At 36.2% G+C, this 23,250-nt stretch overlaps 2 protein-coding genes and 2 long non-coding RNA genes across 4 annotated transcripts in view; 3 read left to right on the forward strand and 1 right to left on the reverse strand.

The window, feature by feature from the left end:
* The window catches only part of LOC309492936 (uncharacterized protein), a gene marked incomplete at its 3' end in the record, with an annotated part of 173,869 nt that extends 159,906 nt beyond the window's left edge, over nt 1-13,963 (reverse strand). Inside the window, exon 1 of the mRNA XM_082161973.1 lies at nt 13,161-13,963. The remainder of the gene's footprint in view (nt 1-13,160) is intronic.
* Nucleotides 3,157-4,773, forward strand: LOC309493041. The gene is made up of 4 exons (XR_014203781.1): nt 3,157-3,530; nt 4,245-4,277; nt 4,424-4,482; nt 4,664-4,773. It is a non-coding gene; the product is annotated as an uncharacterized lncRNA (long non-coding RNA).
* Nucleotides 5,793-7,064, forward strand: LOC309493427. Its single transcript, XR_014203921.1, has 2 exons — nt 5,793-5,857; nt 6,545-7,064. It is a non-coding gene; the product is annotated as an uncharacterized lncRNA (long non-coding RNA).
* LOC309483500 (uncharacterized protein) lies at nt 7,849-13,120 on the forward strand (the record flags this gene model as incomplete). The annotated part of the gene is made up of 6 exons (XM_082149382.1): nt 7,849-7,884; nt 8,327-8,410; nt 8,502-8,569; nt 8,655-8,741; nt 10,564-10,618; nt 11,783-13,120. The coding sequence occupies 6 exons, from the start codon at nt 7,849-7,851 to the stop codon at nt 12,824-12,826; spliced, it is 1,374 nt and encodes a 457-aa protein (XP_082005508.1). The 3' UTR covers nt 12,827-13,120.
* Nucleotides 13,964-23,250: the final 9,287 nt, after the last annotated feature.

The raw sequence follows: 23,250 nt of genomic DNA on the forward strand, positions 1-23,250 counted from the left end.
AGAAAAAAATAGAAAAGATCTTAGTAGACTACACTGTAAAATAATTTATGCTGCATTAAATTAAGGCTGTATAGTCATTTCAACTGTTAAATCTTGAGTAATGATGAATCGCTTTGACTTGTGAAAGTGAAAACTGATAAACTTATGTTAAAGGGATAGTTCGCCCAAAAATTAAAATTCTGTCAGTAATTACTCACCCTCATGTTGTTCCAACTCCGTAAGACCTTCGTTCATCTTCGGAACACAAATTAAGATATTTTTGATTAAATCTGAGAGTTGTCTAACTCCTCCATAGGCTTCTAAGGGACTGAAACTTAACATTGTTAAGTCCTCTGGACCAGCTGGCTGAGGGGACTCTTTTCTGGTTTCAGCTCCTGGTATGTTAGGGCTTTGTGATGATATGTCTGGGGGTTAACTGATTTTAAGTGATTGTAAAATTTTATTGATCTTTTTTGTTTTTTTAGTAAGAAGTTTTTTTAGTTTTTTAGTTTTTTTGGCCGAGCTCTGCTCTGCACAGGTTATTTGGTGTTTTTCTCTGCACCTGTAGGATGCTCTTACAGAACTCGGTATGGAAAGATTCTATGATTGTTTTGTCCCATTTGTCAAATTCATTATTCATTTTTGGCCCCCAAATTTCACTACCATATAGAATTATTGGTTCTAGTACAAATTGGAAAATTTTTAGCCAGATTTCAATTGGAATATAGATTTTAATGTTTCTTTTTATTGCATAGAAAGCTCTCCTTGCTTTGTCCCTCAGATCTTTCACAGCCATGTTGAGGTTCCCTGTGTATATAATGTCGAGGCCGAGGTAAGTGTAGTTTTTTGTGTGTTGTAATTTAGTGGTGTCTAAATAGAAATTGTGTGTAACCTGATTTCTGTATTGTTTCTGGAAGATCATTATCTTAGTCTTTACTGTGTTTACTGTCAGGGCCCAGGTCTGACAGAATCTCTGCAGGAGGTTAAGGTGCTGCTGCAAACCTTCTTTAGTAGGTGAGAGCAACACTAAGTCATCTGCATACAGCAGACCTCTGATCTCTGTGTTGTTCAGGGTGAGGCCAGGTGCCGTGGAACTCTCTAACTGGTTTGCTAATTCATTAACCCTCTGGGGACCAAAAACGCGCCCGCGTGAAAAATAAACACAAAATGCTCTGTTAATTTTGATCTTTCATTTTCGTGTAATACATCAATCGATCCTGTTCAGTTTCAATTTTTTTTCTGTATACTCACAATAAAAATAAAGTGTTTTGCTTTTTGACAAATAAAGAAAAATTAACATGATGCGATTTATGCCTTCTCTCTGTCAGTAAACTCCCATTTGAAACGCGTTCGAAAATGATCTATAACTCCGCGAAAATTCAGTCAAACAGGCAAACAGACCCACGGGCATAAAGCTTGAGATCGCATCTTTTAAATGAAGTAATTTATATAAAAACAAATATTCTCAGCTATGTAAACCGCAAAAAGATGAATCGCATTTCTATAATATGACTCGCGTTTCTGTGAGATGAATGAAGGGTACATATTTGTAAAGACTGTTTAGCCTAAATATGAATCGCGCGTCTGTGTGTGAAATAATAAACTGTTTTAATCAACTAAAATGCTTTGCTATAGCCTACTGAGATGAGTAAAAATCGACTGAAATATGTTGAAATAAAATGTATTTGTATAAGCATCGTATTAAACTGCAAATTAACATTTATATGCCCTAATATTTCATAAAAACAACGTTACAGTCAGGCGAAGTATGAAAGACAACATTTTGTTGACTAGATTTGGGTACAGTTTTTACTGTAGAATATACTGACACATCAAATAAGCTTTTCTGCTCATATATATAAAATACTATTTTGTCAAAAATAAAGTCATAGACTAAGATGTTCCAATGTTGGCTATATTCAAACTAATGAATACATATGATAAAATGTAGGCCTATAATCTTTTTCTTTTTTTTTTTTACAAAGAAAGAGTAGACTTGAAATATTGTTAAAATTGTAATTATTGTTGTAATTGTAACATTTTTAATAAAATAGCAAAACATATTTACAAGAGAGATGTAAGCGAAATCTTAAATGGTCAATATAAGTCTTCTTCTAAATACATCTTTTGTCCTTGCATTGTGGCTCAGTCAGTGTCACACCTGAATGAATGGCTAATTATGCAGAGTCATTATGCAGAGTGGGTGGGACTGGGTAATCTAAGGTGTAAACTACTCCTCCCCCTCGCATATTGGCTTTCCAAGCAAAACCTGTTTTACACCATTTAAATCAATGTATTTTTTTTTGTGAACGATAAAGCAAGACTATTTTCACATCATTTTGAAGCCAGAACTCAAAGGGACAACATCCATTAGTCAAAAGTCTTGTGGACACATATTTAATATGTGTTTTGTGGTCTTAATTCAGCAACTTTCATTTTAATTTTTTCCAGTAACCACGCATAAACATTATTCTCTTAAAAATACAAACATCTACATACACGTTGCTCGCATATTATGGTAGCCCTGTTTGTGCTATATAGAGTGAATTTACACCTTTGCCATTAACATGTTTATAAATAACTGAAAAAAGCACAAATGTCAGAGCATGTCAGAACATCTCAAGGGCCCCAAAAACACCTTGGTCCCCAGAGGGTTAAGACACTTTGGTTGCTATGATACAGAATATCTGCTGAACTGTTACAACCATCTGATTTCACAAAAAGTTTGTTTCTGAATATAAAATTGTCAAAACAATGTGAAGTACTTACTTGTTTTGGATGAATGTGCTTGTATTGTCATCTGTTATCGTTGTAACAGAATGTAATGGTTGGGTCTTTGTCCTCCGCTGTGATTAGATGGCTTTGTAAAAAGTGACAGTGATTAGCACCATGTTTTACCCAAATTTCCATCTCTCAGCGACAGGATAAATGCTTTAAAACATGATCCACTTGTTTTAAAAGAATTGAAAAATTACGCCAAAAACACTTTGGTGGACAAGCGACCTTAATGTCACATTTATTACAGAAAAGTTATCCACTGATTACAGTTTGTTAGTTAGCTATAAAGTACTCCAGAGAAGAACTAATATCACTCAGCCCTGTTAATACTCAACACTGAATGATACTGTGTTAAGTGTTTGCTGCCAAAAAGCTAATGTTTTTGTTTCATCTGCACTGTTAAAAATTACCAGCATTTCACAATAATTAACAGTATTATTTTACAGTAACTTGTTGTAATTAAGTTTCCCTGTAATATCCCAATGAATACCTGTAAAAACTACAGTATCCTTGGATTTTACAGCATTTAACTCTTATTTTACAGTAAAATACTGCAATCAAAAACCTGCTGTTATATCACAACAAGGTCTGTAATATCACAGCAACACAGTGAAAAAAATAAGGATTTCACAGCATTAAACAGTATTATTACAGTGAAATATTGTATTGAAATATGCCCTGGGAAGTCACATGACATAACCGAACTGTTTTGAATTTGAACTGAAAAGGCGCGGTCGTGTCCCTCTTCTGAATTTTCGGGCTGAATGGAGAAGGTGAGCAGAATGTTTGCAGCACTTACACCCATGTTATTTTAATATGATAATAATATTTACTTTATACGTTTATCGCATGACACAGTTCACATTTTGTTAGCAAGTGCCCGGAATTGTTGAACGTTCTCTCACAGCATTTGCTAATAGTAGTAATGTTAGTAATGACGAGAGTTTAGCTATAAGTTAATTTTTCATGTCACAGCACCGTTTAGACAAATCTGGTGTTTGTAAAGTTTATAAAACCAATGATGGGACAAACATTACTATTTATGTGTGCACATTTCTGTAATTACTCAAGGTTATCATAGATTAGCAGGGCTAACCGTTAGCTGTTTAACTTTAATAACTGATTCAAACCAAACGGCCCATGAAAAAATATTTTTCCAGCGGATATCCTAGTTACAACATGACTGAGCTAACTAGAGTAAATTAGTCTCATGTCGTGTTCGACAACGGGAGGGTTTTAACACTAGGGTTTCCCACTTGTCCTGATATGAATGAATAATAATTGTAAAAGTTGTAAATGCACTTTACATTGAGTGAGCAATCTCAAAGTGCTACAGAAAAAAACACTATGTATATACCACTATCATTTTTGACATACGGATAAAATTAAATTACAATGATCAATGATCATAATCTGCATTCAAACTGAAATTCTTATTGTTGGTTGCATTTGTGTAATTTCTCCTTTTTCTTTTCTTTTCTTTCCAGGTCATCAGAGAGAGTTTGATGCTTGAAGTTGATGTAAGATTTTTTATTCAAATATTTAAAATGCAAAATGAGTGATTACATTATCAACATTTACCTTGCATGATTTACTACCTCTGACCAATGAACAATATTTATCCTTTATCCTAAATCCATGCTATTGTGTGTTAACTATGTTACAGCCATGTGCCACTGGTCAATACTGCAGAACTCCCCAGCAGCCCCTGCTTGATCATTCAAGGTAATGTTACTTTGATCTAGTATCGACATTTCTAACTCATTATTTTGTTTTCATTCTAGAAATCTACAAGACCACAATAAATAATAATAATTATAATAAGAATTACATTTGTATAGCCATTTGTATCTTAAGCAGATCGCAAAGTGCTCATAACACATAATGTTGTATCTGTTCATTTCAGGTGACATGATGAAGCCCTCTGGATGGCTTGTATCCATCGAGGGACATGTCGTGATGGGCCCACACCCTTTCTTTTTACACGGAGTAGCTGCTTTCTTCAGCAGCTATTACTAGGGATGCACCGATGCATCGGCTGAACATCGGTAACGGCCGATATTTGCCTCGTTAACTGCCATCGGCCATCGGGAAATAAAAATGACATTCGCCGATGTCACATGGGCGTCAGTTTGGTTTGATATGCTGGGGACAGAGACGCATTCGGAAGTGCATTTTCAGAAGTGCTGGGTACAATGACGCATTTATTTATTTATTTTCTATGAGAAAACTCCTTTTCTCGAGAAAAGAACGACCATGGTGTGTAGCAGAAGAAGCGGCGGAGTATGCACGATCCGCGAGTGCTGAAGACGTTCTGCACGGCTTTGATGGGTGCGCAGGAGGACACAAATGGGCGGCGACTGCTTCTTCCAGTGGCGGGAGCTTTTCCCTCAGCGCCGTCAACAGATAGAGCGTTAACTGTACACACCGCCGCCGACTTGAGCTGCAAAGAAACTCTGGCCTCCCTGCCAAGGACTCTTGTCAAAAAGTACGGGGAAGCTTGACCGCTCTGAATAGTGAGTGAGAGCGCGCGCGCGGTCGGGGCTCTCTCTCTCTCTCTCTCTCTCTCTCTCTCTCTCTCTCTCTCTCTCTCTCTCTCTCTCTCTCTCTCTCTCTCTCTCGCAGAATAGCGCGTGCGCGCTTAAAATTTTATATTTTGGTATGAACATTCACCCGTGTTTTTTCCCTCATAAATGCGAACACGAAAAATAAAATGAATATTATAATGTTTTTTTTGTTGGGTCAGACAATGATTACCAAATTTCTCTCTCATATTGCTCTTCATAACAACTGAAAAAGAACCAGAAAGTGTCAACCAGAAAGTGACATTAAAGGTTTTTTTTGTTTCATAAATTGGTCTGATTGAATTTGTGCTCATTCTAGGATAGTGTGATCAAGAGCCGAAAGACTTGTATGTTTCCGTGGCACAAAAGAAGGAATAAATAACAAAAAGAAAAAACATCGGCATCGGCCAAGTTGTTATGTTAAACATCGGTATCGGTATCGGCCCAGAATTTCCCAATCGGTGCATCCCTAGCTATTACGTCTTCAACCTTGAGTATCCTGCCGCTGGATCGTCGACGCTGGAGTTCATTCAAAGGTATTTTATAAAGATAACATTTAATCTTGTAATTCACATTATAGTACAGGCTTCCAACTCAATGATTGTCTTGAGGTCTAAAATGCTGACAAACGAGGTACCTGAGGCTAGCCTGGTGAGACCATCCTGATCTCGCGAACTCATTCAATTTCGCTCTGCAGATCAGTCTGGGTTTCTACACATGTTATGCTGACAAATACCTGCCGGTCCAATCACAGCTATTTATTTTGTTTTGGGGCAGGCTATGTGATGATGATTTTGAAACGTCTATTGCGAAATGTGAATGCATTGAATGAAGTAGATGAAATTTTCTTTCAAAGCAGAACTAAATGCTCTCAGGCCCTTTATTGAAAAGGATATGTTTGTCATACTTTCAACAGGGTTTGATTTTAATTTACCAACTGGCCAATTGCGTGAAGATGCATTTCAGTGGCGGCACACGTTGATATGGCCTCTCATAGTAGAAAATCAACCCTATTTGCCTCAGGCAAACCTAACCTGAGGCACCTTGGCTAAAAATGGCTAAAAAAAAATATGGTGAGAGTAAGATCTAACAAGTTTGGATTATAAATCTATTAGGGTTTGATGTGGGGAAAAAGCACAGCAAAAAGCACACCTTGATAAATGCTGTCTGCAATACATACTGTAAGTCTATTTAAAACTGAAACTATCTTTGCTTATTAACAGGTGCTTCCTGGGCATCAATCCTGAAAGAGGCTCAAAGACCAAGAAGCGGACAACAATGAACCCTCATGTGAGCACCCTTTTGAGGAAACTTATTGACTTTGAGTGGGCATCATAGTTTTTTTTTGCAGCGGTAGTTGTCAGGCTCAGTTTTGAGTAGCCTTGTTCTTTTTGTAATTTTTCAAGACAACTTTGCACTACAAGATTTTTACGTGTGGACTCATTATAATGTTTGAGACTGAGAGGAGCGCCTGACCCCTTTACGACATTCCTTCATCGCTCTCTTATCTTGCCATGAAGGCCTCATTCCCATCCTGTCCATTACTGTTATTGTGACACAGCTAGATGAATAGTTGAATTGTGAGACAGGTAGTTGAATTGCGAGTTTGCACAATTTCTCTGCATTTTAAGATGACTTTTATGACTAGAAAGTTGAATTTCTTGAACTCTTGAAGTTCTTGGCATCTGCTGTACATTGAAAAATATGTATTTGTTAATAAATATGCCATTGGGCTAACATTGACTTTACCTCAGAGTTGTTTGTTGGGGGGGAGGGGGTTAATTGTACAATGATTGTAAATTCACAGTAAATTATTGTCAACTTGTACATTACTTTCACAGTACACACTGTAAAATACAGGGCCTTGTTGTAACGATGTACAGCAAAAGATTGTAATTCCCCAGTAATGTACTGTAATATCACAGTAATTGCTTTGTCATTGAAGCTGTGAAGTTACAGTATACAGTTGTGCTTTTACAACAATGCATTGTAATATCACAGATATAAAATTACAGTAAATTGCTGTGATATATTTCACAGTATATTGCTGTAATCCTTACTGTGAAAGTCATGCAAAATTTATCCAATTATTTATTGTAAATTCACAACGAAAAATTTTGCAGTGTGCCCATAGAACCTGTCCCGTTTGAAGTTCCAGTAGTGTCAGTTACTTTTCTAACGTTCTATGGCCAGATGAAACAAAAAAAAGAGCTTTTTGGCAGCAAACACTTAACATGGGTTTGCTTCATACAGGGATAAAAAGTATCCCATGTATAAAATGAAATACTCTGCTGTATCTTTAATGATGTGGGCCTAATTTTCTGCCAGAGGTCCTGGACATCTTGTTCAGATACATGGCATCATGGATTCGATCAAATACCAACAGATAAAAAATCAAAACCTGACAACCTCTGCTAGAAATCTTATAACAGGCCATATTTAGATCTTCCAACAGGACAGTGAACCAAAAACAAACATCAAAATCAACACAAAAATGTGTCACTGAGCACAAAACTAAACATCTGCAATGGCTGTCCCAGTCCCTGATCTAAAGATGAGTGGGGTGAATTGAACAGAAGAAGCACCAACATGGATCTGGGAATCTGAAGGATCAGGAGAGATTCTGTATGGAGGAATGGTCTCTGATCTCTTGTCAGTTATTCTCCAAACTCATCAGGCATTATAGGAGAAAACTCAGAGCTGGTATCTTGGCAAAAGGAGGTTGCAAAAAGTATTTAATAAAAGGGGGCAAATAATTATTCCCAACACATTTTGGAGAAAAACATTTATTTCATAGTGTGATTTCCCCCCCACTTTCAGTTATTTTACTTCAATGAAAGGTTAGATTTTTGCATTTAAAAAAAAAAAAAAAAAAAAAAAATAATTCAAAAGGATAAACAATGCAGATTTATATTTTACAGCCATCTTTGATCATATTTACCAAGGGGGCAAATAATTCTGACCAGCACTGTAAATTACTGTTTTCTTGTTTCTTCTGTGTGTAGATCATTGACTGGTTTGTTCAGATTTGTCTGGCTCTGCAGTATCTTAATGAGAACAATGTTCTCCACAGAGATATAAAACCACAGGTAGACATTAGCCAAGGTCATTTAATAATTTATTAACATTAAAGACAAATGTGTTTATGTGTTCATGTGATGATTTATGGTGTTCTTCTAGAATGTTTTTCTTACTGAGGATGGTTACATCAATCTAGGGGATTTTGGATGCTCAAAAGTGCTGCAAAGGTGAAATTAAATAGTAATAGGATTTTTGAAGAGATTTTGTCAGTTTTATCCATTTGAATTTACATGTTTGATTTTTCTTTTTAAGAGCTGATGAATATGCAACATCGGTTGTGGGTGCAGATCTCTATGTCAGCCCAGAAATCTATACAAGACACAGACACAATTCAAAAAGGTATGCTTTTTGTAAAAGATATGGTAATACGTGAGGCCTGGTTTCACAGACAATTTTAAATGAAACTAGGATTAGGCCTTAGTTCAATTAGGAGATTTTATAAACATGTCTTAAAAAAACAACAAAAAAAAAAAACATTACTGGTGTGCATCTTGAGACCTATTTTAAGATATGCTTTCAGTTAAAACAGCTCAATAATGCATTTTAGTCTGAGACTTAAGAATTGTCTGCAAAACCGGGTGTTAAAGAACATGAAAGTTAAGCATTCACATGAAGGTCATCCAAAACAATACAATTAACTATATGTAATGAGTGTTATAATAAAGTGCAAAATGAAGAATAGCTCCGAGTAGTCTTTAATCCAATAATCCATTTAGATTTAATCATTTAGCAGACACTTTTATCCAAAGTGACTTACAAATGAGGAGAGCAATAGAAACAATCAAAATAACAATAGGGCAACAATGTATAAGTGCTGTGAAAAGTGGGGTTGGGTGTTCGTTAATCGAGCTTATAGTTTTAATGACGGGTAGGGTTAGTTGTTGGGGTGGGATACGTGATATTGTCAAGAATAGAATAGAAATAGAAGTAAGTGCCAGTATTAAAGGATTAGTTCACTTTCAAATAAAATGTTGATAATTTACTCACCGCCATGTCATCCAAGATGTCCATGTCTTTCTTTTCTTCAGTTGAAAATAAATTAAGGTTTTTGAGGAAACCATTCCAGGATTTTTCTCCATATAATGGACTACAATTGCAACCGATGGTTTGAAGGTCCAAATGTCAGTCTCAATCATAGGTCTCAATGCAGCTTCAAAGGCTTGACACGATCCCAGTCGAGCGATCGGTCATTTTCTAAAAAATATATATATACTTTTTAACCACAAATGCCCGTCTTGTACCATCTCTGAGATGCTCCACACATCTCAGTGCCACGCATCTACGTCATCATGTTGGAAAGGTCTTGCGTGACGTAGGCAGAAGTACCGACCCAGTGTTTACAAAGCGAACGGGCAAAGACTAATACACGTACCAATAATGATATGCACACGTAAGGACCATTTTAAACAATAAACTAACACAAATACATATAAATATGTGTCATTCAACATGCATACATCATACTTGTAAACACTGGGTCGGTACTTCTGACTACGTCTTGCGTGACCTTTCCAACACGATGGTGTAATGCGTGTTGCATATCAGAGATGGATTTTTTTATTTATTTTTTTTAGAAAATGACCGATCGTTTCGCTAGATAAGACCCTTATTTATTGACTGGGATCATGTCGAGCCTTTGAAGCTGCATTGAGACCTATGATTGAGACTGACATTTGGACCTTCAAACCGTTGGTTGCCATTGAAATCCATAATATGGAGGAAAATCCTGGAATGTTTCCCCCAAAAAAATGTATTTTCGACTGAAGAAAGAAAGACATGGACATCTTGGATGACATGGGGTGAGTGAATTATCTGGACATTTTTATTTGAAAGTGAACTAATCCTTTAATGAGAAAAAACATGCACCTTGAGTCATTTCTTGAAAATGGCTAAAGATTCAGAGTAGACAGGAGAATCACAGGGAAACAAGACCAGTAAACTGAAACAACACCAAACTCAAAGAAAACAGGGCTTAAATACACAGAAGATGACAATAACTAACATAATGGGGACAGGTGAAACCCAATTAACAATCAAGGAGATTAACTAGAACACAATCTAGCAGGCAAACAGGGAAAACCAAATCTCATTGAAAAACAGAACATTGATGTGACACTATATCAACTGAAGTATCTTACTAAATTATACTGACTTTGTTTAGTGACATCTGGTCATTGGGATGGTTGCTTCATGATCTCTGCATGCTTGATGTGTGGGTGAGTCTTATATATATATTTAAGTTAATCCTATGGCTCAAACAATTAACTTCAAAGTGTACAAACAAAGAGAACAGTCCTAACCTATTTTAAGATCTTGGTAACTGCTATGGAGGAAAAGTTTGCCAAAAGTAAATATTAGTTTACATTTGCTCACAGATAAATCTTTTTTTTTTCTCTCTCTCTCTGCATTTCTCTTCTTCTCCAGCTTGCTTCTTAAAGGAGAACTCTGGTCAATTTTAACATTGAGCTAATTTTTTGGTAAATTTGGATTGCTGTCAGTACAGAGAACAACGACAGAAATCGGTGTTGCCTACACCGTGTTATCCTCTTATTAAAATTTGCACCCTCTTGACTTCAATGGGGCAAGTTTTAAACCTGCTTTTAGCCTCTTAACATCCTTCATGTGTCATTACAAGTGCACCAGCCATGTGAGTGATTCCTTCAGAGTGAACACGGGTGAATCTGACTGCAGTAGATATGAAAGATATGGATAAAAGTGACGTTAATTCAGCCAGCGCGCATACCTGTATTTACTTCCTGTTTTCGGTCGAAGTCCAAAGTAGTCGATTGTCGAGTTCACGCGCGTGATCATAGGTAACTAAGCAACAGTGGAGAACTCGACAATCGACTACTTCGGACTTTGACCGAAAACAGGATGTAAACACAGGTATGTGCGCTGGCTGAATTAACATTTACTTTTATGAATATATTTCACATCTACTGCAGTCAGATTCACCCGTGTTCACTCTGAAGGAATCACTCACATGGCTGATGAACTTGTAATGACACATGAAGGATGTTAAGAGGCTAAAAGCAGGTTTAAAACTTGCCCCATTGAAGTCAACAGGGTGCAAATTTTAAAAAGAGGATAACACGGTGTAGGCAACACCGATTTTTGTCGTTGTTCTCTGTACTGACAGCACTCTAATGTGTTCTCTAATGAAGGACAGTTCTCTAATCTTCGGTATCATAAGTCTGGAATTGTGTCCTACAAATACTGTTGGCTTTGTTTAACAAATTGCCTTTGTTCTTCTATGGCAAGTTACTTTGGAGAAAAGTGTCTGAGTTATAAATTCAGTCACATAAATAAAGGTCTTAGTTTTTTATATATTTTAAATGTTTAATAATCTAGAGTTTTTTTTTAGTTTTTTTATGTGACAGTCAAACACCCTAGAGCGTCACTGTCTACATGCCAATAGCTTGAGAGGATCCATACCTGAAATCTCAAATAGGTACTCGGAAGATCTAAAGGGATTAATCTGTCAGATGCTCAGCCGTGACCCTCATACTAGACCTTCAGCTGATGAGATTCTGGCAAAACCATTCCTGAAGGCTGCAGTAAATAGAAATAGGAGGATTCCAGATGCACTGCAGCAAAGGTTCTTCACTTCCATCAATAACTTTAATGACGTCTACGACAAGCACTATAACGACTTTAAGACTGTACTTAGTGAGTGGGAAACAGCAACAGATTCACTAGAGGAGATCCATTATAAATGCACTGTAGGCAGTCTGACAGGTTCAGTGATCGGGGCAGCTGGAGGAATCACTGCATTGGTTGGGGCAATTCTGGCACCGTTCACATTTGGAGCGTCTCTGATTGTAGCAGGAGTTGGGATTGGTGTTGGAGTTGCAGGGGGTGTAACAGGTGCTACATCCAACATTACCAATACAGTAAAACAAAAATCACTCCGTGAGAGGTTTGAAAAAATTCAGCAGGACTACAAAAATGCAAGTGAACCGATTCTTAAGTCACTCAGAAAACTGAGAAAGTTACTAAGAAAACTTACAAAGTTCCGTGATTTTGTCCCTAGCTCAACTTCTGATAATGTGCAAATGTCATGGAGAATAGGCAGAACCACAGTAGCATGTGTCACAGAGTTCGTGACTCTTGGAATGTTGGCAAGTTTCGGCAGAATTGCTGTTCAGTCTGCCGGTGTCGGACGAGCAGTAGCTGCAGCTTCAGGAGTGTTGAGTGGAATCTTAGTCATAGTTGACATCGCCTTTATCGTGAAAGATTCCAGAGAGATTCACCAGATGAGACAGGGAAGAGTAGATGATCCAGAAAAGGTCAAATCCCCTGTACTCAAAGCCATCGCACAGATGAGGAAAACACATACAGAGCTTTGCCAGGTCTTGACAGTAATTCAAGAAACAAAAGATGAATTGGCAGAAGAAGAAAAAAAAAAAGGTGGCAGAGATTAAGAGAGTTTAAACATATAAATATGATATGAGTCAGAGACTCAAGCGACATTCTACTGATTTATATGTGAGCTTAAGTGAAGAAAGAGTTTTTTCCAAAAACACAATTAAATATGTTTGTTGCACCGAGCCAAACAATAGAAGAGATGTGCGACATATGAAGTCAGACATTTGTAATCATTCTTTTTTGTAAATATCAACTATACTATATCTACTATATATATGACAATAAGTCTGATTTACTAATAATTGCATGGATTATTTCTATGTACTGTATATGCACAGGCAAACTTCTCTGAAATGCCCAAATAATCTCTGTATAAAGGCTTTCATTTACTGCCTTTCATCACTCTCAGCAAACATGCAATAGAGTTCACCCTGAACTTTGAAATACAATAAACACCTTTAAGAGAGGCTGTATGTAAATGTGTGTGTGTGTGTGTGTGTGTGTGTGTGTGTGTGTGTGTGTGTGTGTGTGTGTGTGTGTGTGTGTGTGTGTGTGTTTGTGTGTGGTTATTGATCATTTAAAACCATTCGTACAGCTTTTACACAAAAATATATGTACACAGTTAGTTTGAGACCCAAAGTTTTTTTTATAACAGTTTTTTTATGGATTACTTTTTATGGATTACTGTTAAACCATTAATTTTTGGTGTGATCAAAACTTATGTTTTAGTGATTTGTGGGTATCACATAAAGTCAAATTCCAGTAGAAATATTGTCATGTTCTGATATAAACTGCAGATGACAATATTCCTCTTAATTCAGATTAATGTATCTCTAATACACTTTAATAAATAATGATTCTGTATTACTTGACTGTATTCTTAATCGTTCTTAAATGAATCATCATGACAAAATGAGCATAATGTATAAATAATTTGCCACATTTTGTTTGTTACACTTCACTGGATCAGTAATGTAATGTAAAATGTGTCTTTAATAAACATGAAGCAAATTAAAAAGGAGTCTGTTGTTTATACATTTACATTCAACATTAAATCATTTAGCAGACGCTTTTATCCAAAGTAACTTACAAATGAGGAGAACAATAGAAGCAATTAAACTAACAATAGGACAACAATATCCAAGTCCCAGTCAAGTCTAATGCAGTACATATTTTTTTAAGTAGATATATAGAATAGAAGAGAAAAGAAAGTGTTCATTTTAATGGATCAAGTGTTGAAAAAGAAAAAGATGTGTCTTCAGCCGTGTGACGAAGTGTGATGGAAAAATGGTCCCCCCCAAAAAAATGATGGTGTAGGATTGAAAATAATCCAAGATATTTTGAAAGGAAAAAATACATTTGTTTTACTGTTTTCCACCCCCAAGAAATGTACAGTTTTCTACCATCTTTCTGACACGTTTCTTTAGTCATTCGGCAGTCTTGCAGCTTGAACTCCTGCAGGAATCCACACTTACAAGAACAAGACTGAAACTCCTGCGCTGTTTTGTGCACGCTCACAGAGCCACGCAGAACGCTGAATTCAGGCCTCTTCCTCTTCTTTTGAGCTTGAACAGACTCATACATACAAAATTAAGACAAAATGCCTGTCTTGGCAAGTATCCTCATCCTGTGCTATAAATAATTGAGAAAGAAAACTGGATGAGTATCATTGGATTTGTGTATTCCCGCAGCTGTTTGTTAATCAAACAATAAAAGAGAAAGACAAAATCTTTTATAGCTTTAATATAAATTGTATTAATTACATTAATCATATTTAATTTATAAAGTGAAGACTATAGTCTTATTTTATATATAGAGTGAAGACTATAGTCTTAGTTTATATTTGATTATTTAATATCTGTTCCTGAATACAGTTAGACTTAGCTGAAAATCATGAAGCACTACTTATTTCATGTGTGATGACGACAGCTTGTAGGATGAGTGTGTCATGTAAAGTGTGAGTACCAGCATCTCCAGGTGCTCCCTCGAGAACCAGACCAAAAAGTGATGTGCACCCCTGATTATAGAAGTATTTAACTGTGTGTGATTATATAAGTATTTAACCATGTGTGTTTTATATTAGTTTTTTGTGGGTAAACAAATTAAAGTCAAACCTGTATCTAAAGAATTCCAAGGGAAATCTCAAATACACAGAATATGATAATATTCATCTTACTTCAGATTAATGTCTTATTTAAACACTTACTACACATACCAATATAATAATTTCTGTAAGACTCAATTGCATTATTAATTTTTTTTGCATCAATCATGACACACTAATTATGTTTTACAAATAATTTGTCACTTATGATTTGCTGTATTTCACTGGCTATGACCTTAAATGTACTAGTTTGTTGCTATGGTTAATCATTGATTATCAGATTATGTATGTGTTCTAGTATCTTTTGTTTGTTCCTTGTAATATCCCTGTGTTTCGGTTCTCGTTAACTTCAATGTTAAATCTGAAGTGTTGTCTCCTATACAGGCCCGGCTGCAGGATGAAATGACTGAGGGGGCATGTGAAATTGTTAAGGGGGCTTAACTGTATATCAATGAACAAAACACACTGATAACTCGCTTAGTAAAAATATAAGCCAGCGTCATTTATTATGCATATATTAACCCTTTCACGCTTAATTTTATTTATACAATTTATACCATTTTATAAAATATTCTAACTGACTCCCCAGAGTGAGTTTTTTCAAGGTGACTGTTATATTAGGACGTTCCCCCTTAACGTTTCCATGGCAACGCGTCATATTTGTCACGTGACACACCGCAGCCACAATAACACTGTATGACAGATATATACAAAAATCAAAATATTCACAAACTTGCTTACCATGTCATCTACTATCTGATATCCCGATTCTCAAAAATGTGTAAGTGAGTGTGTGGTCGTTCAAAAACCTTTATACATAATCTTGATCGATAACGTGAGATGGGCGCCACCATGTTTCTTTGCGTCGCAGTTTAGAGAGTCCTGTCTGTCATCAGTTTCTCCCGAAATACATGCAAGAAAGTGGCCGGTGAACTCCGAGAAGAATAGAGTAAACTCTATAGTTACTTCCACTATGTTTGTCTGATATGAATAACACACGTCGGCAAATTATATTTGAATGGATTGTTATTGCTGCTTCCACAGACATCAGTGTGTATTTTACAAACTCCAAATGTATTGTTTTACTAGTGCTTATGTGTATTTAAATGTCTGAAACCTAAAATAAACATTATTAGGTTGAAAACACTGCGTAGTTGTGATATATGACAGCGCTGAGCTCGTCCGTCTCTGGCTCAGCGCCAACCAACGCGAAAGCACAGTTTGAAATATGCATCTACCAATCAGTAGCTACTTTGAATGAGGGATAGAGAGCAGAGAGCGCTCACTCTGACCATTTTTCTTGAAATATTTTTTAAATTTGGGATCTTTGCATGCCATCACGTTTGGGGGGGCAGTCACGGCATTTGGGGGGGCATTGCCCCTCCTTGCCCATGCCTATATCCGGCCCTGCTCTTATATGTATTCCTGTGTTTTGAGTGATCTTGTATTGTATAAATAAAGCTTATTGAGTATATCTCCTTCGTCGTGCTATTTGACTCTGCTGGATCCCTTCAGCCCTTGACTTCTCTATGGCTGCATTTACACTGAAGGTCTTGATGCCCAAATCCGATTTGCTGACTATATCCGATTTTTTTGACGACCGGCTTACATCATCTTTTAAAAGTGACCCGTATCCGATTTTTGCATTTACACTATACACTGCCGAAACTAATATAAACGTTCTGACCCGGAAAAGGAAGTAAAACAGCACGAAATGCAATGGATGCAGATGCAAATAAAATGATCCATTGTTTTGCTTTGCACAATATTTTTACTTTTTATCTTACATTGTAGCCACGAGCGCTTAAAACCGTGCCTCCCCATATATCGTAAAATGTCTTCAAACACGGATTTATTTCGGTAACAACCCTGCATTTTTGCCTGTACGGTCTCTTCGCCCCAAAGACTCAAAAGACATAAAACCTCCGCATTACTCCACTGTGTTGAGCCTTCGTCCTCCATCGTGCCTATAAGTAGTCATGTGATCTCAGTTAGTGGTGTCCACCTGAGTTGACGTCACTTTTTTAATGACGTACAACTCGCATTTACTGGGGAATATCCGATTTGTCTGCTTACATGGCGCACGCAAATGCACGTATCCGATTCATATCCGATTTATTACCACCTATGAGTGAGGCCTGAATCCGATCTGAGAAAATCGGAATCCATGCGTTTTTTTCCTGCTTACACGTTCACTGGTCATATCCGATCTGTGCCACACGAGAGGAAAAAATCGGAATTGGGTCACTTGAACCATGCAGTGTAAATGGGGCCTAACTCACTCAGTTGTGTGGATCTGCCTCACAACATCACATTTTGCATGTCTCCCTCATCTAACACACCTGATTCAAGTCATGAGCTCATTAGTAGAGTACGAGTTGAACTGGGTGTGTCTGATGAGGAAGACAGACAATGTGGTGAGGTTTGAGAAGCTCTGAGATAGACCAGGGGTCCCCAACCATGTTCCTGGGAAGCCCTGGTCTAACAATCCTTTAAAAAGAGATTTAACCCATTTAACCTGAAAAACAAATTAATATTTAATATTTTATGTTATATGTTATATAATGTTAATATTTTGTCATGTTCCATCTCTTGAAATATGCCTTAGTTGCCTCAACTTATGTTCCCTATATTTGCAATATGCTTAATGTCCACTAGAGGGCGAAATGAAATCCTGAACCAGAATGAGTTTAACATGAGAACGGCTGCATTTACACTGCAGCTCTTAAAGGAGAAGTTCACTTTTAAAAAAACTTTTGCTGATAATTTACTCACCCCCATGTCATCCAAGATGTCCATGTCTTTCTTTCTTCAGTCGAAAAGAAATTAAGGTTTTTGATGAAAACATTCCAGGATTTTTTCACATATTATGGATTCCATTGGGACCCAAACGGTTCAAGGTCCAAATGACAGTTTCATTGCCGCTTCAAAGGGCTTTAAACGATACCAGACGATGAATAAGGGTCTTATCTAGCGAAACGATCGGTCATTTCAAAAATAAAATAAAAAGTTGACGTTTTATAAGCACAAATGTTCGGCTTGCTCTGTTCTGTGATGCGCGTTCGTGACGTCACGTAATACGCAATTACGTTGAAAAGGTCACGCTTGAAAAATTGAAGAAAATGTTCTTTTTGGCTTTTTAATATTAAAACACTCAGGATGCGCACACGAAATGGGCATTTTAAACGATAAACTGACACAAATACATTTGAAAATGTTTATATGGTCCTCCTTCTGCACATTTGTAAACACATCAAACTTGACCTTTTCAACGTAATTGCGTATTACGTGACGTCACGAACGCGCATCACAGAACAGAGCAAGGCGAACATTTGTGCTTATAAAACGTCAACTTTTTATTTTATTTTTGAAATGACCGATCGTTTCGCTAGATAAGACCCTTATTCATCGTCTGGTATCGTTTAAAGCCCTTTGAAGCGGCAATGAAACTGTCATTTGGACCTTGAACCGTTTGGGTCCCAATGGAATCCATAATATGTGGAAAAATCCTGGAATGTTTTCATCAAAAACCTTAATTTCTTTTCGACTGAAGAAAGAAAGACATGGACATCTTGGATGACATGGGGGTGAGTAAATTATCAGCAAAAGTTTTTTCAAAAGTGAACTTCTCCTTTAATGCACAGATCGGATCTTTTGACCAAATCTGATTTTTTGTCCCACCTTTTTATATTCACTTCAATTCAATTCAATTCAATTAACATTTATTTGTATTGCGCTTTTCACAATACAAAATAATGCTTTTCGTTTCAAAGCAGCTTAATAGAAAATCCATGAGTCTACATTACAATTTAGAGTGATCTGTTATCAGAGGTAACTGTCTAAGTTATGTATTTCACAAATGTACATATACAAATCACACAGTTAGCGAACAATGTATTAAGGCATAAACAATGAGCTTATTGAGGCAATAAATGCATGTTAACAAATGTTTAGGATATATAGAACAATGCATGTTGATTCGGAGTTTGCATCATCTGAAGTCTTTATAATAGACTGGATCCAAACTGGAGCTGACACACTCTCTAGTTACCTCAGGATGGGCATCCCAAGATAAACCAGAGAAGCAAACATATTAGCGTAGCTGCTATTCCATTTAAGCAAAGATAATCATGTGCATTTGATCTGATATAACTGGAGAATAAGGTTATGAGACTCATTATGTGAATGCTTGGCTAAAGAGATGCATATTTAATCTAGATTTAGGCATGACTAGTATCCGATAAATGTGTTTACATTAATCCCAGCCCCAAATTATGCTGTTGTTGATCACTTTCTATGCAACATGGCTGACCCTCGGGTTTTGAATGGCCCTGAGAACTTTCTCAGACAATGGGTCGTTTCAACTTCATTAACACACACACCACATGGAATAAAGGTTTGAGTTTAGGATGTATAGGGTTCATTCCGACTCCGTTGACCTCAAGGTTCTGCATGTACTTTATCACTGCTATGCTGCAATAAACTTCTTCACTGCGATCTTAAACATCTTCATCGTTTTTTCTTATGATGTCCAGAAACTTGTTTAAAAATTTAACTCATACTCAATGAGTAGGTAGTAGGTACTTAATTTCAATAAGTACTTACTTAACGAGCGCTAAAAGAGTAGGTGCTTATAGCCAGATCTCGTTGAGTATGAATGCGAACCGGACATCTGCCATGTTGACGTTATCATGTGACATGGGACTGAGAATGGTGTACTATAGTCAGTTAAGTAAGTAAGTAAGTAAGTAAGACTTTATTAATCCCACACCAGGGAAACCCACTTATTACAGCAGCTCCACAAAAAATACTAATACAACTACTAGATAGAAAAAAATAGATACAATAAGAGCTACATAGTGTTGTTACAGCAGTTTCTTGCACTGAGGGTACACCAGTCTGTTCCTGAAATGTTGATGTCTGTTGCTTAAGAGCACACGGGCTACACAGCCTCTTCTGTGGTTTAAAGACTAGAGTAAAGGAAAAACGAGAAGAAAAAGAGTGAATAAGGGGACACTAGTGTTACAGTAGGGAAGTAATTGAACACATTTGTTGAATGTATATATTCATGTATACACGTGTTGATACCAGAAATCCATTCATAAATGGATGGAAATTGGGCTGAGAACTTCATAGACTGCAGTACTGGACCAGTCCACTAGAGGCTGTGAGAGAGAAGTCTGCTGTTAAAAAGTAGAAAGAAAATAAGTAAAGTGTTGACAATGTTGTGAACAAGTCGTCCTCTCTCCTTGTTTGTTTCTTTTTGTTACGAGTCCCACTATTACACACATCTCTACAACTAATTCCACTGTCACAGATGCTTAGATGTTTTACTACAAAATACCTTCATAGTTCTGTGTCTTCTGCCTCTGTCTCTCTATATTGTCTATGGCAGTGGTTCCCAAACCTGTCCTGGAGGACCACCAACACTGCACGTTTTCTTTTTCTCCCTAGTTAAACACACACTGTAAAAAATAATTATGCGGCTTAGTAAATATTACAGAAATTTTTAACTTTATTAACTTAATAAAATATCTGAATATTGTTTACTTGATTGTTTGAGTTAAACATACCAAAATAATTGAGTAAAAATCCAACAGTTAATTTTATCTAAAATGTACAGATATATTTAAGTTTTTTTTCAATAAAATGATTTAGTATTTTACAAACCAATTATTTCTTTATAATATACTTAATATATTTGTAATTTTTTTTATAAAAATATTTGAGAATGTTGAATTAAACTGATCTGTTTCAAGAAACTAAAATATTACTTAATTCAAATCAATATTATTGATATATTTAACACTCTTAAGAAATTGAGTAAGTTTACAATGCACCCCTCCCCCACCCTCTGACGTGACGACAACTCGACGGTTGGTTGAGTGAGCGCGGGCTGTTTGAACTCTCCAGTCCAGAACAACAGTCCTCTTCTCAGCGTCGCAGATTTGGTGCATTTCCTCTGTGAAATTCAGGTTTGTGTATATTTTATTTTTATCTATAAAATCATTACTGTGCTTTAAATCATTTTATTTCATGCAAAACAACATACAGAGGTGTAATTAGACACCTAAACGAGAGTCGTGCCTGTCTTTTCGCGTGATTGAAACGCATTGCATAAACGCACGACTTTATTCCTAATGATAATGAATATAATTAATTTGGATGATAAAATGTCCTCAGAACTGTGCACTGTTTGTTTATTGGCAGGTTATGGAGTCAGACGCTCGCAGTATCTTTCGGCTGTGAGTGAAACGCAAGACGGCGGTATGAAGTTCAAAGTTCACCCGCAGAGCGCGAGTCCATCTCCGGCTCGAGAACCAGCGCTGTACGTTACCGGTGGAAATTGGATAACAGACCGATTGATTACACTTGAATTAGGCTACCTGAATGTTTAAATGTTTACATGTTTTTTTTTAAATGAGTTTAAATGAAGGCAATATTGTAACTTATGTGTTAAAAACCGTGTAAAATGTGCTGTATTGCTGTACTCATCAACAATAAAGGCCAAGTCATGTAACGTATACTGGTTGTTGTATGGAATAGGCTACCATTTTACAAAGGTTTAGAGAAAATAAAAAAAAAAGTTAATATTACTCATAAATAAAAACAGTTCATATTAGGCCTACTCATAAATATTGTTTTTTAAATGTTAAATTATTTCTATTCATTTTTATTTGTTAATGTACCAGATGCAGTTACTCAGATTTACTTTTTTTTTTTTTACTTGAATTTACTCAATTCATACAGTATATTTCATAGATTTCACAGCTTTAAAATTTACTCAATATTTTTAAGTGTAAAAATGTTTCACCAATAAAATTAAGTTTATCCCAGTAATAGTTTTTAGAGTGCACCTGATTCAACTCATCAGCTCATTAACCCATGTGATAATGAGCTGATGAGTTGAATCAGGTGTGTTTGACTAGGGAGAAAAAGAAAACGTGCTGTGTTGGTGGTCCTCCAGGACAGGTGTGGGAACCACTGGTCTATGGCATTTATGAAACACAATTCATTTGTCTACACAACTAATTTAAAGCATTTAAGCAGAAGCCTTTAGATCAATAAGATTGTAAGATCATGAGAAACAATTACTGTCAAATGTGGTCATATTTATATAGCCTAATGCTTTTACACAACAAATACAAAATATCTTATAATTTATTTTTTACTGGTTGATATATGTCTCATGTGATCTGTATATGATAGTTATGTGTTAATAGATAATGTAAATACAGTAGGATGATACTACTTTATTGAAAAATTGGTGAAAAATGTATGTTACAAGCAAGGCTTAGCTAAAATTAAGCAATATCTTTAAGGATGATTTAAGACACCAAAAATGATGAATTCAGCCATGTGAGTTCAAACATGTCACTTAACACAAAGAGCAGTGAGCAACATTACCACCTCAAACCACTGTCAATAGCTTATATTATTACATTATTATTGTGTGATATTATATTATTGTATATTATATCATTCCTCCAGTCATAATGCTGCACATAACCTGAATTTAGTAAATCTGCCTAGCAATTGTTGAGCAGTCATGAACAGGTAATTGTGATTGGGTAAACAATTCAAGCTCCACCCTATGCCCGGTGTGTGTGTGTGTTTGCATGAGTGTGTGTGTGTGTGTGTGTGTGTGTGTGTGTGTGTGTGTGTGTGTGTGTGTGTGTGTGAGAGAGAGTGAGAGTGCAGCGAGAGAAGCTTACTCACTGTAACTGTTACACTGTTACTAGAAGCTTAGTATTAGGGTTAGACTTGCCTATAATGAACCTTTTAACCTTTTTTTTTTAATCTTATTTATTCAGTTCATCCTCAACTTTGAAAAAGGTCATTCCTACTAGATCCCCATCTGATATTGAATTATCAGTAATATAACTAACCCACAATTAATACACAGTACATGTAATAATATTAAGTAACTTTATCAATATAACCATTAACTTAAATTAAGGATGATTTTTACATAATTTCACAACTCTGGATCGAGTGGAGGTTTATTGTGTCTCTAGGTATACTCTAATATACAATATTGCCTTCTTCGTGAAGTATTATCATCCTAATGTATGCACACTGTAACACATAACTATCACATACAGATCACATGAGAAATCGATGTGACGTGTCTCATCAAGACAATCAGTTGTGAATATTTGTTCACTGAGAATTGTATTTCCACTGCTGCTTTTGCCATCTCCTGTTTTTCCAAGAAGAAACATTTTTCTTGCAGGTTTAGACTCTATTTGAAAAAGACACTCAAGAAGGCTACAGATCTTTTTTTTTTTTTTTTTAAACCTTTAATACATATTAAAGAGATTTGATTGTAGTCTTATTTTATTAACACTGTTCTTACCTTTCATTATGTGTGTA

The sequence above is a fragment of the Leuciscus leuciscus genome (assembly GCF_965113295.1).
Source record: "Leuciscus leuciscus genome assembly, chromosome: 2".
Taxonomy (NCBI): domain Eukaryota; kingdom Metazoa; phylum Chordata; class Actinopteri; order Cypriniformes; family Leuciscidae; genus Leuciscus; species Leuciscus leuciscus.